The sequence below is a fragment of the Protopterus annectens genome, chromosome 4.part0 (genome assembly GCF_019279795.1).
Source record: "Protopterus annectens isolate FY-2018-M chromosome 4.part0, PAN1.0, whole genome shotgun sequence".
NCBI classification, from domain to species: domain Eukaryota; kingdom Metazoa; phylum Chordata; order Ceratodontiformes; family Protopteridae; genus Protopterus; species Protopterus annectens.
In genome coordinates, this window is record NC_056733.1 from 261,455,726 (window position 1) to 261,474,112 (window position 18,387).

At 37.4% G+C, this 18,387-nt stretch overlaps 1 protein-coding gene across 1 annotated transcript in view; it reads right to left on the minus strand.

Moving 5' to 3' along the window:
* Positions 1 to 735: 735 nt before the first annotated feature.
* The window catches only part of LOC122800120 (protein kinase C epsilon type-like), a 46,198-nt gene continuing 28,546 nt past the window's right edge, over positions 736 to 18,387 (minus strand). The window contains exons 3-5 of the mRNA XM_044069642.1: positions 15,960 to 16,148; positions 15,680 to 15,826; positions 736 to 979 (exon numbers count right to left, since the gene is read on the minus strand). Of these exons, the coding sequence (XP_043925577.1) occupies positions 893 to 979; positions 15,680 to 15,826; positions 15,960 to 16,148 (423 nt within the window). The 3' untranslated portion in view covers positions 736 to 892. The remainder of the gene's footprint in view (positions 980 to 15,679; positions 15,827 to 15,959; positions 16,149 to 18,387) is intronic.

Here is an 18,387-nt window from a genome sequence, read left to right on the forward strand (position 1 = left end):
AATTCATGGCGATGGAAGCCATTTCGCAAAGTGAATGGTTAGGAGATATTAAAAATATTACTGAACTGCTAGATATGAAATGGATTACAAGATTACATGCATTTGGTAGCAAAGGGCTTAATAGTAGTGTCCCGTTTAAACCAGTTTTATAAAACAGGTGTCTTTTTAAATAGATCCATGTTTTTGTACACTTCTGGTTTTCACCACTAATTAGATACTCTGAGCCATTTGCTAGTCTTTAATATATATATCTAGTTTCTTTAATATCTTATTGTTCAAACTATAGGTAGATAGATAGCTAGCTAGACAGATAGATAGATAACTTTTAATAACCCGAGTGCTGTGTTTATATGATATATATACTAGTTTATTGAGTTGATTTATTGGTGAAAATAATCATGGTTCTTTTTCCTAATTTTTTTCCTTACACAGTAATTACATATGGTGTATTTTTAAGTAGTCATACCTTAGATTATGATTATATGTTTCATATGAGATGAATGTTTTATATTGCAAAATAGTTGTTAGGTTAGAACATCGGAACCGGAAGTCGAATGTGATCACATGTGTAGTTTTATCAGTTGTTTTTCACTTGGCTGTTAGATTTATTTGATCAGTAAGCATTTGGCTTGATACTAGTATTTTTACAATCTTCTATAATAATTGTTATATTTCGCAGTCTAGTAATGTTCCGACATGTATTAGAGAAGTGCATCTAAGTTGGTAACTTTAAATGGAATAAATAAGGTACAAATCAGTTACAATGTTACAGAAGATGTCTGAATTGATACTCTTTTTTTACTGGATGATAGAATCATACCAGTTTTTTTTGTTAACATGATTCATCATCAGTGGTGTCTTCTACTTACGACAACTTTTTTGACTCTCCATTTTAAAAAGAACATTTCTTCATCTCGCAATTCTCTATTGTTGGCAAACTTAGCGCCTTTGGTAGGATATGGACATTCCTTTCTTCTTCCTGAGCAGAATAAAGAAACAGATTACAGTTTGGTATTTTCTCCTTTTGTGAATGCATATAGCAACTTTTTCATTTCTCACATAGTAGATGTCATTAGTTAACAAATGTACTATATTTCTAATATGAAGGAGAGTTCAGACATAATAAGATTTGTCACAACTAGATTTCTGACTTCAGTCTAGTCATAATTGTAACAACTTTAGATAATCAATTTTCAAATAAGACATTCTTAACCACCTTGTCAGTTGTTCTGCACAATTTGACTCATCTGTATATAGATACACATGAAAGGCTGTGGAGTCCGGCATCATCAAACCAGCAAAGGAACACATTCCAGTACTAACACTGTAAGTGAGGTGCAGCTTTCCAGAGGATCCTGTACACTTGAACTTGACATTTATTTAGTTTCTGTCTATTTATTCTGACAATCAGATTTGAAAGAGTGGGAGAATCATATAAGGTGCCAGAGATTTGGACATCACAAGTCAGGGTGACACATAAAAGATGCTAGTGTCCTTACATACAGATGTCAGATGTAAGATATATTTTTCACAGCACCAAATGAATGCAGGCTAGGATTTTACATTATTGTTGTGCTTCTCTCTCATACCAGTAAGACAGTGCTGCAATGCATACAGAGAGGTACAAGAGATTTGGACATTTATCAGTAAGAAATTAAACTAAAGGACAGCTCTTATCATCAGTTTCTAATCAGTCATTATGAAGAACAGCGTGCCTACTTCTGAAGCTGCTGGGTGGGGAAGGACTTGTGTAGAGCAGTATAGATTCACTGGAACATATTAAAATATACCTAAAGCCAGTAAGGCAGTACAGTAAATCCAATAAATGTGTACAAATACTGAGGAATACCTTTGGTTTAAATGTTGGGGGGACCTCCTCAATCTGTGCCAGACTATGATGACAAGTATTACTATGTTTCACAGGCACACTTTCTCAACAGTAGGTATTTATTTCTCTTTGTTTCTTGAACCTTATTTACCATTTTAGAGTAAGTAGCAGTGAATACTGTTTTCAAACCCCACCCAGGAGCTTATACTCAAGAAAGAAGTCTCAAACCGATGCAAACTGTTACAATACATTAATATACAGGGATACCAATATAAGTAGAAATGTATACATTAACACATTCAAGTTGACTGTAGTATTATAGAAGTAACATGTTTGGTAATCCAATGTAGTTTGTAAAATGTGAAATATTTACATTGTAGTTAGGATACTGTTTACAAACTGGAAGCATTAGTACTCTACAGACAAAACCTGTTGGATATTTTGACCATGAGTGTGTATACACACATACCTGTGTGAGCATGTGTCATGTGTGTGTGTGTGTGTGTTTGTGTATATATATATATATATATATATATATATATATATATATTTTACTCACATATATATATATATATATATATATATATATAATGTACACACACACACACACACACACACACACACACACACACAACACACACACACACACACATGCACTCACGCACTCACACATATCTATATATAGATGGATGCTAAGTACAGCGTTTTACACTCATAAGGTTGACCAGTAAGTTTTTTAGCAGGAAACAGTGGATGCACAAAATACTGAGAAAGAACAGGGAACTTGTAGTGGTACATTGTAGTTGGGTGATTAGACGGATCTACTTCAGTAGATTGAAACACCGTAAGAACGAAATTTAAAAAGCCGAGATGAAAAGACCACATATAAACAACAACAAATCTTAACAAAACCGAAACACATAAACATCGGAACACTTAATGCGCATGCCCGGAAGCAACATGAACATCGATCTGAACTCATAAAAACAACCTAAACATTAAAACACATAACTTAAATAAAAAGACATACCTTTTTCACCATTTTTTCACCCCCCCCCCCTCCCTGCAAATTCTATATACCAACTCCGAGATCGCACTACAGAGGGGAAAAGGGTAAATTTCCTGATCCTCACTGTACCATGATCTCCATTCATTCCAGCTATATTTTTCTCTTACATATTATGTTTAAATGAAGAAGATGTCTTTCTAAGTACTGCACGATCTCCATTCAAAACCTCTATGTGGTCTTTTCATCTCAGCTTTTTAAATTGCGTTCTTATTGTATTTTGATCTACTGAAGTAGATTGATTAGAAGTATGTGATGGTGTATGTTAGGGTGAGTAGTGTGCATGCATTGCTGGAAACTACTACTGGTGCATTAGACTGGCAGTGATAGTTGGCTAGAGTTGGTATATTTATATTTGGGGGCAGTGGGTTACCCACCCTATGGAAGGTGTAGGGAGGCTTGCCCCCCTGCAAATAAAAAAAAAAATGTTTGTTTTTAGGTGTCAGAGGTATTTTTTATATTTTGGTGCTATGTGTCTTGTTATTTTATTTGTTCAAGGTTTTGTGCATTCTGTTCAATATGTTGTCCTTTGAACTTTTGTGTGTTCGACCTTACATGATATAATTGTACATAATATATGTGTGTATACATATATATACATGCAGTAGGTGGATTGGACACTCTGAACTGGCCATATGAGTGAATGTGTGTGTGAGTGCATAGTGTGGAAGAACTACAACAGCAGGGCTAGCCACCCAGCAGTGTAAACTTTGGCTCAAGATGATTGTCACTCACGCAGTGACACGCTGTCCCCATGTGCAAAAAATGGAGAAAAAAGGGATTGTGGATGGATGGATATAATATGTGTATAGTGAGTGCGTGTGTGCGTGTGTATGTATGTATGTATGTGTGTGTGTGTGTGTGTATGTATGTATATAAAAGTGTACTGCAATTGGCTGAACTGTGCCTTCCTTTGAAACAGGAATAGGGTGTAATATTACATTAAGCCTTGTTTCATCAAAACACTGGCTCTGTATGTGAGATCAAAGTCATCTAATACCAAAGTAAAGGAAATTCTTATGTAGCCCACTGTTGCATGACCTCAGTGCTAGTGTACCGAGAAATGGGGACATGTGGGGGATACTAAACCCTGCAAAAACACTGCTTTTTAGGATTGTTTAATTTTTTCAGTAGCTCAGGCTTTCATATCTTTTTGTAAAAGTGAGGTCACTGAATTTTGACAAAAGGAAATGTCTCTTTATCCCAGTGTTGTGCTATCTAATACTTAGTATATTTACAGATGTGATGTTGGAGAACCAGTGTTGTGCTAGCTAATGCTTAGTATATTTACAGATGTGGGGTTGGAGACCCAGTGTTGTGCTACCTAATACTTAGTATATTTACAGATGGGGGGTTGGAGATGCAGAAGGGTTCACCTCCCCTGCAAAAATGTTGTTTTTATGTTTCTTTACAATTATCATTGTATCAGCTGTTCAATATGATTTATTCATCAGAATGGATTTCAACAAATGTTTCTTTCTATGAGCAGACACAAAGGTGTGTGTGTGCGTGTGTGTGTATAGATATGTGTATGTATATATATATATATATATATATATATATAGATAGAGAGAGAGAGAGAGAGAGAGAGATAGGGAGAAATTTGGTTGAGTCTAGGTCCATTGACTTTTGGCTTTAATGTTAGAAAGTTACTGAGTTCTTCTATCATCAAAAAACATTTTTAGGTCTATTCAAAAGCATTATTGCAGGAATTTGGTGTATGTGAGGTAAGGGTTTGTCTTCTTTTATCACAGTGATGCAACCATGGAGCTAATGTATATATAAAGGAAAGGAGGGTGACACCTATCCCAACCTGGAAGGTGCAGGGTGACTTAATCCCTGCAAACGTATGATTTTTATTTTACTGTTTCAGACACCACCAGAGTATTATGGTGTTTGGGAAATCAAAAATTGTATTTATAGTTGCTTAGCTGTTTTTGAGGTGCACGTTATTTAAGTATAGCAACAAAGTCTCAGCAAGGTGAAAAAAACTTTTATGTAGGACATCAGGGTAGTGCTGTACTGTTCCAGGGCTGTTTAATGTTGCAGTGTAGATAGTACAGTTGTGTAAGATGAGCTTGCTATAATAGTAGATGTTTGAATGATCACTGCTGTAGTAGCCTTAGCTATATGGGTTTTATCCTGCCAAGAATATTAACAGCCAGCCACCTTCCAAAGCTTCAGTACACCCTCCATGCACCCAAACAGTCAAATAGTTTGAGCTGAGCTGATTAAAAGACAAGTTTGAGCATGAAACCCTTCAGAGCTTTCCTGCCAGCAGAGAGAGGGAGGCTGAGCCTTGAAATAGGAGCAACAGAAAATAAATGTCCACACCCTGGCATGAAAAGCACACCAAAAAAAAACAAGAAGAATGGAAAGAGGAAGTGGTTACTGCAGTAGAGATCATTTGAACATCTACTGTTATGGTAAGTTCAACTTACATAACTGTGCTATGTTCACCATTTTGATCACTGCTGCAATAGCCTTAGTTATATTGGCAGATTACTTTAGGTAACTGCATTTGGGAGGTGGAAGGTGAGGTATCCAGGTCCTACTAAGCTTTGGACCTAAAAATGGAATCAAGCTTATAGTACTTTGTGAAAATATGTATAGAGGGCCAAGTAACAGCTTCTAGAATACTTCTAAAATCCATGCCTTACCAAAAAGCCATAGATGCGGTCAAGGCCCTGATAGCGTGGGCCTTGTCCCTGCCTGGAATAGTTTTGTTATAGTGAGAATAACAAAAGGTAATAGCCTTAGACAACCATTTGGAAATGGTCTGTTTTGAAACAATTTGTCCTTTCTTCTTACCTTCACAAGAAATGAACAATTGATCAGAAGATCTGAAAGATTTAGTTCTGTCAAGATAGTACCTGAGTTGTCTGTGGACATCCAGGGTATGGAGTATCCTTTCTCCCTCATTTTTAGGTGAAGGAAAGAAAAGGGGGAGATGGATACTTTGGCTTAAAGTAACCTTAGATACCAATTTAGGCAGAAAAGAAAGATTAGTTTTCAAAGAAACCCCATCCCCATGTGTGAAGATATGTGAAGGCTGCCAGCCTAGCCAGATAGAATTTTGTAGATAATTGTGTTTTGTAAATATTAATATAAGCCACAGGCTTGTTCTCTTAAATGGAAGAAAATGGTGTTAAATGTTGAACTTCAAAAGTGTAACCACATTGCACTTTGCTGGAAGAAAGCTGATAAGTCAAGCATTGTATAATTGTTGATCTCAAAACTCGGAGCCGAGATGTCTGAATGAAGGAATTCTTATTGTTTTGAGACCAGAGTTAATTGCTAGAATTTGCATGTATAATGTCTTTTATTGCTGTAGCTTCCTGACTAGGTGCAAGATCAAAAAGGCTGCTAAACTCTGAGTTTCTGTTAGCCTGGGAACCAGAGAAAAAATGATGTAATCTGAAATGAGTCATTAGTACTGTGTTATCAATTTAAGGAGAGAAAGAGAGAAAGACTCGGGGCATTTTGCATTTGTCTTCAAAACATCCAACATCACCAGCACTGCCTGTGCTCGATATGTATGTTTATTTTTAGAACTGTGATTGCTCTTAGAAATAGCTAGGAAATAGGAAGATTAGACTAGTTGTTTACTGTATTGATGTCAGAACTTTTCTACTGTATTATTTTTATTATTTTAAGCATTTTTCTGTGATCTCCAAATTCTTGATTAGCACAGTGTAGTAAGAAGTATTGTCTTGTGTCCTTATTATTTATTATTAAATCTTTTTAAACCTTTCAACTGTGGCTGTTTTATGTAGAGATAATTTATTTTTAAAGTACATTGCATGTATATAGTGATACTGTCCAAGCCACCCCAAATAAGCTTTGTTGTTCATCACACTTACCATTTGGATAATAATATTGCACATTAATAATTGGACACCCTTTGATAAGGGCCTTATTAGAAGCTGATATTACTGGGTGATGGCAAGTGGTACTACCGTATAGTCTGGGCAGAAGGGGCATAGCTGGAGAACCTGTGCCAGCCTTCCCCAGGAGTGTCTGTGTGTTTGTATATATCTCATATCTCAAAGTGTGTGTGTGTGTGTGTGTGTGTGTGTGTGTGTGTGTGTGTGTGTGTGTGTGTGTGTGTGTGTGTGTGTGTGTGTGTGTGTGTGTGTGTGTGTGTGCGAGTGTGTGTGTCAGTTACTTGGGCAAAGACATGAAGAAATGGTTGGACAGAGAGGGTGCTGGAGGTTTTAGCTTGACCACTAGGCTGAGATCTGGACCCTATAGCTGTGCCATTGGGGAGTCTTATTGGGGATCTGAAGAGAAAGGAAGAAATCAGCCCCAGACTGACTGTGATCTCTGTGTGCTCTTAAGGGAAGTTATACTTTACTGTGTGTGTATTTGTTATCCTTACCAATGTGGACACCCCTCACTGGTGTTAGTGGTGAGGATTGAGGGTCCTTGATTACTGGGCCAGTGCACCGGTGTCTCACCATGGAAAATGAGTTATGGTTGACTTATCATAACAGATTGCAACTAAGATAGCCTTCTTGTGGAGGTCAAAACAATCAATAATACTGTTTTCCATGTAAAGAACCTAAAGTTAGCCACATTATCTAATTCAAATGAAGCAAGTGTTAGCTTCTCTAATGGAAAATTAAGATCCCAAGGAGGGGCCACCAGTTTTCTTGGAGGCCTCTTATGCCAAACCACTTTCAAGAATATTTTGACATGACACTGTATGAAAAGAGATGGATCCATGGGCAGACATGCTGAAATGGCAGACAAATGAACATTGCTAGATGAATAACAAAGGCTATAGGATAGTAACTCACACAAATACTGTAAAAACAGAGAAGAACTAGCTCTGAATCAGTGCTGGTTATGTTGTTGACACCAACTACAAAACCTTTTCTATTTGCTAATATATGATTTTCTAGTAGCAGGCTTTCTTGCCTCCATTAGCACCTGCTGTATGTCCTCAGCAAATAAGTGTCTAAAAGGAATTTAAGACCCTATCATCCAGGCAGTAAATTGAAGATGATTGAGGTCAGCGTGTATTAAACACCTCTGTTGTTGTGAGTGTAGATCCAGTCTGGGATGAAGCTTGTGGTAATTGTTCCTGGTCATTTCCAAAAGAAGGGAGAACCACAGTTGCCTGGATCAGAAAGGAGTCACCACAGTAATCTTCAGAAGTACCCTGGATATTAATGGAAATGGTGGAAAAACATACAGGAGCATTCCTGTCCAGGGAAAAGAAAAGGCATTTGTCTTCCAGGCCTTCTTGCGTAGAATCCTGGAACAGAATTTTGCCAGATGATTGTTCAGAGGAGAGATAAAGTGGCCTACTTGAGGAGCTTCCCAATGATAGATCAAATCTTGGAAGATCCCCTATCACATTTCCATTTATGAGGGTCTGCCCTGGTCTTCCCCAGCATGTCTGCCACACAGTTGTGCTCTGATGGAATGTAGGATGCCTGTACAGTGAAACTGTGCTTTGAAGCTATATCCCAACCTAACATATCTAGTCTGCAAAAGGGGTGTGAGCTGGTTCCCCCTTATTTGTTGATGTACCACATGACTATAGTATTGTCTGCAACCACCTAAAGAGGTCCCAGGGACCAAAGATGGTTCCACTAATTAAGTGCCTTGATCAGGATAAGCATTTCCTTGATATTTATGTGCTTGCATTTGACCTTGGTGTTCCACATTCCCTGTACTTTTATCCCTCCTGAAACTGCTCCCCAAGCAAAATCTAAAACATTCATGGTAACTGACTGCTTTGGAGCAGGAAGGGAGAAGGAGGGACCTGGATTTAGGGATATCTGTTGTCTCCACCAAAATTGTCTTTTGACAAACCCCAGCACTGTTATTTGAAAAGATAAAGGGGGCTGATGCTGGGACCAAAGAGATTTCAGATACAACTGTGTCTTTTTCTTGTAAAACCTTGCTAGGGGTGTCATGAGAATCATAGTGGCCATGAGACCCAAAATCCTGAGGCTTTCCATCAGCATGACAGAAGTCTGAGTGGAAAACCTTGGAAATAGGTGTAAATAAAGATCTATTTTTTCCTGTGGAAGAAAAGCTCTTGGAACTGAGGTGTCCAGCTGACATCCCAGGAACACAATCCTGTGTGAGGGAGTTAAGAACGACTTTTGAATGTTCTCCTGGAATCATAGCTTATATAAGAGATATCTTAGCCAGTAGAGAGATTCATGATGTTTTGAAAAGAAAGAAAAACAAGTTGTCGAAATATGGAAAAATGTGGATACCCTGTAGGCTGCAATGAGCTATAACTAGAGCTAGTCACTGTAAACATTCTTGGTGCAGTGGATAGTCCCAAACGTAAGGCAGAGAACTGATAATGTAATCCAGACACAAAATATTAAATAAGAAATACCTGAAGCCTGGATGACTAGGGATGTGATAAGCATCTCTTAAGTCTAGCATCACCAGGAAACTTGAAAAAAGAAGAAGAGGTAACAGGGTGTGAAGTGAGAACATTTTGAATTTGCACACTATCACAAAATAACCGGTCTCCTAGCATTTTCTTTCTTTGGCATTAGGAATGGTTCTATCGCTTTTTCGGAGACCATGTGATATAGAACAAGTGGAAACAATAGAGTCTCATATGGAGGATGAAGAATGATCCCCTGGAAAGGAGGAATTTCCTCCCACTGCCATCTGTAACCCTAATAAACGATTTTCAGAACCCATTTGTCTGAAACAATCTGTTGCCAAAAAAAAACATGGAGATTCAGACTTCCTGGGAGAAAAAAGGGCCTAGGTTGGTAGGGGGTCACGAGATCTCTTGAATTCAGACTTGTCAGACAGTCCCCGGTTTTGGAAGGTTCAAGACATGTTTTTGAAACCCTTTTGTCATTTCTTCTTAAACATCTATTTACCTGAGTTTTGTTGAAACTGTTTATTGCTTTTTTTTTTGTTTGTTTTTTTTTTTTTTGCCAAAACTGGATGAGGAGATAAAAAAATGGAAAAGGAGGGATGAAAAATCTTAGATTCCCTGGGTCAGCTTGCCCCTTTCATCACACTTTTTGATCACCTCTGCAGCAGAAGGGCTACACACTAAATCTCTATCCAAGGGATAATTTAAAATCTCATTTTTAACATCATCTGGGAGGTTCTGAAAATGCAGTCAGTATCAGTAGCCATAGTGCTGGAAGAAGTATCAACAGAGTTATAGACACACTGTAAACAATGAGTAGTGACCTGTGCAACAGAAACAACTAAGTTATTTAAAGCAGATTTTTCCTCACAAGAAGAAACTGCCAATAAAACATTCCTAATTTTTTTCACAATTTGTCAAAACAATCTTTCATGAGCCTGACAATTCAAAATTGTGAAAATCAAAGTTGCAAAAGTATATAATTTTTCCCATACCTATTAATAGTTTTCCCCATACTGTGCTTAGCAGCAGTGGGATCAACTAATGCTATAGCTTTTGGGTTAGGTTTGGGAATAGTGTATAAAATTTAAAATACTGAGGAACTTTATACATCCTATCTGCCTTTATAGGGGCAGCTGACCGATTATCATGAAAATTATAGACAGTAGCGCACACATCCTTTAAAACTGGCAGAACTGTAAATGTGTGTATGTTCTGGAAAATCCTTCTGTAACAATTCATAGTATTTTCTGAGGGACTGAGAAAACTTAGCATTCACCCACTGAAAACACTGGCAAATTTCAGCAATAGTCTCAGAGAAAGAGAAACCCATACAGGGAGAATCAGAAAATGAGCTCTCCTCTGAGTCTGGATCAAAAATCTAAGGAGAAAAATCTGTATCCACCACTGCATCTTCAGATTCAGAATCTTTAATTTCTTCAGGAAAAGAGGAATCCCTCTTTCTTCTACCAAAACTACTTTTTAAGAAGGATCAATAGCCTGAATTAAACTCTGAGCCAGGCACAGTAAACTACTCCTATCCAAAGAAATTTGAGGAGGAGTAGATACATGTTTGGTTTTATGTTTCATTTTGACAAGAACAATGGGGTCAATCATGTTACTACTGGGCCGATTCCCCAGGGCTGGGCACAGTACTCTGACATAACAGGGAAACCTTCCCTGTTCCTTTTCCCAGGACAGACAAGAGAGTGACTTTACCTTGCCCAAAGAGAGGACCCCCAACACCCACAGAGGACGTGGCTAACTCCAGGCCCATAGTGACTGTAGGTGCTACACCAGAAGGATCCAAGATAAAAGATGAGTGATCTGATGTACAACAGATAGCCACAGCAAAATCACCCACTTGCAGCTGAGGCAAATTGCTAGCTTGCTATGGTGACAAAGGCTGTTTGCTTATTTTTTTCTCTTTGTGGCTAGAAGAAGGACTAACCTTGGGACCAGTAGCCTGTTCCGTGATCAAGCCGAAAATGGTGTCTTTTTCCCGGGGAAAACAAGCAGCAATTGCCAGCAAATACTACCAGTACACAAAAGTTACTTTTTTGACAGAAAAAAAGAACAGTAAAAAGCTCTTTAAAACACTATGCCAGCTCCACTAAACAAAATAAGCACACTATATCCAGAGAAAAAAATGTTTTACACTACTTTTAAAATGACAGGAAAAAACAAGTGATCTGGAGCATTTCTCCCCGGGCCTCCATTGAAAACAGGCTCTGTGGAACCTAGTCGGACATTCCCGGTCAACAAATGTTAAATAAATAAATACAAAATTTAAAAATACGTTATATTCTCCAGACAGTCCATTAAAACAAAACACACCTAGCTTTAAAGTAATTTTTCTGAAAAAGAAAGTTATAAACATCAACAAAATTAGGAAAATAGAAGTTTTTCTCCCCAAACGGGAACTTATCTGCCCAGCAAAGGAAAGCACAAACTGACCGTCGATCCTCAAAAGCCTCAGAGGAGCATAGTGTTAGACACCATTTAAGCTCTGAAGGTGTTTCCACCCAAATTTGTCTTTTAATCAGCTCAGCTCAAGCTGCTTGACAGCTTAGGTGTGCATTAGGTGCCCTGAAGCTTTAAAAAGCTGGCTAGTTGTTATATCCTGGGTAGGATATAACCCATATAGCTAAGGCTACTGCAGCAGTGATCAATATGTTGAATATACATTGTTTTGATTTTTCTTTTTTCTTTTTTTTTTTGAGTAATGGATTGTGATTTGGCTGCTTAATGTTTCTGAGTAGAAACATGTATTTCCCATGTGAGACTGGAATGTATGGTAGTTGCATTACAAACTGGTAACATGCAAGTTTTTTGATTTAGATAGTATGAACTGGAGAAGATGGTACTTGTTTCCAGAATGCAAATATGCTGTTTTGGCAAAGTGTAGCACTGTAAGGTGGTAGGTCTTGGTAGTTTAGTGGTATGTTATTATCGAAGTGTATATGTGCACGTGGTTAAGCAGTGTGATGGTAGTATTGCCTGGTATATGTTTGATAAGTATTTGGAATTTGTACCTGTGCAATTTCAGTGTAATTTCAATTGCATGTGGCTTGATGGCTATTTTAAACACTGTATTGATATATCTCCTATACACATCTATCTGTGTGTGTGTGTGTGTGTGTGTGTGTGTGTGTGTGTGTGTGTGTGTGTGTGTGTGTGTGTGTGTGGGTATACATACACACACACACACATATATATATATATATATATATATATATATATATATATATATATACGTGTGTGTGTGTGTGTGTGGGTGGGTATACACACACACACACACACACACATATATATATATATATAAATGTGTATGTGTGTGTGTGTGTGTGTGTGTGTGTGTGTGTGTGTGTGTGTGTGTGTGTGTGAAAGCTATATTAATAAAGAGTGGCTATGTATTACAGTGACAGCACATTTGTGCAAGTTGAGGAATATTGACTCAATATGAGACAGACTGCAAGGAGACTTTATAAAACAAGGGAAAGGTGACTGGTTTCGATGGAAATACGGAGGAATCTATGAGGCACATAGTGAACCATTAACATTCTGTAATTTGTATGAAATCATGGTACAGTGGGGACTGGGAATATACCCTTTCACCTCTTGAGCAATGTCAGAGTTGTTGTGTGTGTATATGATTGTGTGTGTGTGTGTGTGTGTGTGTATATATATATATTTACTATTTTATATATATATATATATATATATATATATATATATATATATATATCTATATATATATATATATATAAAAATATAAATATATATATATATATACATATATATATGTATAAATATATACACACACAAACACACATACAGACACACACACACACACACACACACACACACACACACACACACACACACACACAAATACACACACACAGACACACACACACACAGACACACAAACACACACACAACACACTTACACACATGCACACACACACACACACACACACACACACACACACACACACACACACACACACACTTCATGTCACTGCACCACTCTACTCATATTGTTAACATTACCTTAATCCCAACCCTGCACATTAGGTTACTAAACACTCATTCCCCTAACAGTGCCCCTAAACAGCTTCACAGACACACCACAAACATACCAGTACTGAGGCACACAAAATATCTGTCCCATTCCCTAGCCCTTATTCTAAACCTAACCTGCAAACACTTGCACATACCCACTTAGCCCTGATGCCAAACCCAGGTTTTTGCATTACTACCCCCTTTCATTTACTGTGTTCACATTCTCTACTGCCAATAGTGACCACACAGAAAGCAACATTCGATGTTACAAGTTTTGTTTCATTTCTGCACTGGACTAGAAGTGCATTCAACAAAACCGCATTTAACACCCTATGCACACAATAAAATGTATGTGCGTTTTATATAGATATATAATGCCTACTCATATACAACTATGCAATGTAATAACACAGCACTGGTGGCATAGATATCATAAGATACAGCACACTAAAGTTCCTGAGAACACCAACACTTTAGAATTGTATTGATAATAAAAAAGACAGGATATACATTGCCAACAATATAACATTATTTTACACTGATGATCCCTATTTGGAGTCTCAGGAGCTCAGATGTCAGGGAGATCATTTTGTGTTCTAATTTATAACACTAGAGAAGAAATGAAGAATATTTTAAAATAATTCCAAAGATAATATTTGGCATTGTATAATTTTTCTGACTGGAACTGCGGAACTGCTCAATATTTTGTCAAAATGACCATTATTGAAAGCACAACACTATTCTGTGGTAAAAAGCCTTTATCTGAAATGCCCAAACTGTACATCTCTGACTGGAGCTATGGGATTGGGATGGTCATGAAATTTTACATTGCACTTTGTAGCAGTTTTTCATATTCCTGTGGCTAACAGATGTGCCCGCGGGTAAGAATGAATGATGACAAGCTTATACTGTCAATACGGTCTTTGTTGTTTTATATATTTTTTCTTCTTCTTTCCAATCTTGCCTTGTGGCCTGCATTTATGGTCTCTCCTTGATACATTCTCACTACAACAACTAGCAGCTCAAATCAGAATTTTAACCAGTGTTGTGGAAGAGGATAAATGGCATGTACTGTGAGGCTGGGAGTCATGTACACCATCTCTCTGCCGTTAATCCTCTGCCCAAGTATATACTTGCTACAGGCTGCATATAAGAAAGCATCACAGAGATGCATGCTGCTAAAAGTTACATATGGGCTGCAGACAAAAGACAAACAGAAGGATGTAAAAATATGGTTAAATTCAAGACACATGAGAAAGTTTATTGATCATTCAGAACTATGCTAAAGTGGAAGAGATTAATGAAAAGAGGCAGAAAGATGTGGAAAATGTGTTCAAATACATGCAGGTCTGCAGTTTTTTAATAGAAAATGGTACAAGAGAGAAAGAGTATGGTGGTCTTATCCAGGTGTATGCCTTCATGCATGCTGGAGAGAAAGACTAGAGGAGACCTATCCAGATATCCTGATTTGTGCTGCCATGCATGCTGGAAAAAAAGACTAGAAGGGTCTTATCCAGATTCATGCTGCCATGCATGCTGGAAAGAAAGACTAGAAGTGTCCTATCCCAGTATAGTGATTCACACCCAGCCCTTGGACAAAGTCCTATACCCTTGACCTCCATTTACAGGGATATGCCTTATGATGTACCATGGTGAACCACATCTCCAGCTAGCCACCAAGAAGGTTGAGCAGGCAGTGACTGATTCACTACCGTCCCCCCATTAGCTTTTCTAGCACCCAGGCCACTAATTAAGCTCTGATCCTGTAGGTCATAGAGTTTCATTCCTCTGTTACTGAGCCAACTCTTATTGAAACAAGTTAATTGCTTTTTTTTTCATTGTGATGTCTGTAATGTCTAATCAGAATTAGTTATATCATTGTTTTGACCTTTTGCTGACGGTCTGGTGGGAACAAATATTTTAAGCATGGGCTATGTTAAATTCTATTCACCTGCTTCTGAGCAGCTTCACAGAACATGGAAAAAGCACAATGTTTCTAAAGCTTTTATGTTCTGTAGCTAACTGTTTGCCAAGAAATGTTTGCTGGTTTAGCTCTAGAAAAATGAATAAATCCTCCATCTTCTACAATAACATTACACCAGTCATTACAGGAAGTCAGATTCCCACTACTAGAGCATCTTGAAAAGTTGGACTGAAATTATAAAATTCCTGCAGCCTTTTAAAAGAAGAGAAACCATAGCTGACTGTACAACCGCATGTTCTTTTATTTCATAAGTTATACTGTGGCACCTGAACAGATTGCAGATGACCTTGTTACCATGAACGTGCTTCATTTAAAATATCCTACAAGTTTTGCATGTATTTCTTATACTTTGGCAGTACTTACAATGTAAGGTGTGAAGGGAGGCTCAGTTTGTCTTTGCTCCAGTAGAACCCAATCAATATCCCTGAAAAATGTATGCTGTTTTATTGCATCTTCTCCATCCTGGTATATTACAGAGCCTAGACGCTTTATAGGGTCCTGTTTCAGGAACTATGAAAAAAGAAATAGAGATCACGTGGATGAGATACTGGTGCAAACTATAAGAATAAGCTGGAATTCATTTGAGAAGCTTTCAGGGTGTGACCTGAAGAAAAATGACAAGAGATTGGTGTATAAGACTTACTTGTTCTATTATACTGACGGCTTCAAAGCTAAACCAATCAGGGAATTTAATTTCCGTGTCCAAAATGCATACGAGCAGCTCGTCTGGCTTGTCTGCATCATAGGGGGTGTATCCAGCCATCATCTCATAGATAAGGATACCCATGGCCCACCAGTCTATGGTATGGTCATACTCTGCTTTCTCTAGGATCTGTGGTGTAGACAAAAATGAAGGTCAAAGTCGAAACAAGGAAAGAAGTGACTGTTACCACTCAGACTACCTGCCACTATAATTTCTGAGCTACATAATCAAACAACTTGTTTTATCCAACTTTTACCCTTCATATTCACATGTTAAAGAAGGACTTGATAAAACTGATTTAGGACTAATTTTAAAGTCAGTTTGCCGTTAAACCAGGTATGTGTGTGTGTGTGTGTGTGTGTGTGTGTGTGTGTGTGTGTGTGTGTGTGTGTGTGTGTGTGTGTGTGTGTGTGTCTGTATGTGTGTCTGTGTCTGTGTATGGCTTGATTGTTTTTAGGCCAAATATCAGGAAAATTGATGTTCTAAATGTCAGCAGCAAAACACTCACAAGCTTCTCTACATACTCCAAGGAGCAACTTTGGTGCCATAAAATAACAAACATTATTCTCACGTGGGTGCAGGCCCCCTCACACCCATGCTAATATATATATATATATATATATATATATATATATATATATATATATATATATATATACTAACTGAACTCTTTAATCTCACAATCCCCAGAGTAAGGGCATATTCCCCTGCCCTGGTTATTGTTGACCATCTGTTCTGTAGTGTTGGCCAAAGTGTGTTGACAAAACAGATATCAACAATGTCAATATTAGAAAATTTTGTTCAAAACTGCTATATATATATATATATATATATATATATATATATATATATATATATATATATCTACTTCAGATGACTAAAAAAAACAAAAGACTGAATCCCAAAAAGCTGAAAATTAAAAATACTGAATTATGGAATTTGCCCCTTCTCCACTGTTGTGCGATCTTGCAGTTGGTATGTATAGTTAGCCCCCAACATGAAGGGTGCAGGGGGGCTTGCCCCCTGCATTACAAATGTGCTATTTTTAATTTTTAGTCTTTTGGGATTCAGCCCTTTGGTTTGTCAATCTTATGAAATTAGACCCATCATACCTCTCAACCTCTTACACCAAGAAATCTGGGCAAAGCCATAAATAAAAATGGGACAAATGCCCAAAAATGGGGACAGTTTTTAAGCATTGCTCTTACAAACTTAGGAAGTTGATAGAATATCAGCTTTTACATTAGTGTGGATTTTCTAAATGGTATGAAGTCTGAAACTCAAATGTCTGTCATTATATTTTAACTTTGATCTTTAATGATTTCCCACTAATTTGTCAGAAAACCACAATTTAATGTGAAACGGACCAAAAATATGACAGAAAAAATCTGGATATTTTGTGAAAATCTGTACAGTTGAGAGGTATGAGACCCAACCTGTGTGTGTGTGTGTGTGTGTGTGTGTATATATATATATATATATATATATATATATATATATATATATATATACATGGATGGATAAATGTATATATGTATATATATATATATATATATATATATATATATATATATATATATATATATATATATATGTCTTGTTTCACTAATGTTTGGACTCACACACATTAAACTATGTACCAAATTTAAACATACTAAGCATATGTCACAAATACTGGGCAAAGTGTAATAAAATGCATGTACCTAGGGCACAGTGGTCTCCAAAAAAGGCTTACAGAGTTTTTTTTTGTAATAGCTTAGGGATAGCAACTACATCTTTCTCAATGTCTTGTTACAGTGTTCTGTATAATGTAAATGTCTGACATTTTTAATTATTATAACAATATAAAATATCCTGAGAAGTAATTACAAATATTTGGAAATGAATACCTCATAATTTTTGCAGAATAATATAGAAAATTATAGGCAGCACTTTTGGCATAGCGAAATAAAGCCCTGTCATCCAGGCTACTCAAGTTAATGTATTGTCTCGGGCTGTTAATGGTGATGGCAGGGTAATATGGGCATGCCCATTTTTCATGGGAGAGTGGGTAGTTGTCAATGATATAATGGATTCGTCCCCCTAGATCAGGAAATGTGATGCAAATATGCAGCCTGGGGATGGGAGCCAGGCTTACCAAGCCACCGATGGGTAATAGTCTTCATAGTGCATGTGTATTTGTGCACGCATGTGAAAGGCATTGTGGGCCTCCACTGTGATGTGGATCTCCTGTCTGCCCACCCAGCGGGGGGAGTTAGGACGTAACATACACCCTCATTGTCAAGATACTAATATTGGCATAAAGCACCTTCACAGCTGCCTGAATGACAACCACCCCAACACAGCTCTTGTCCCGATATCAAGTAAA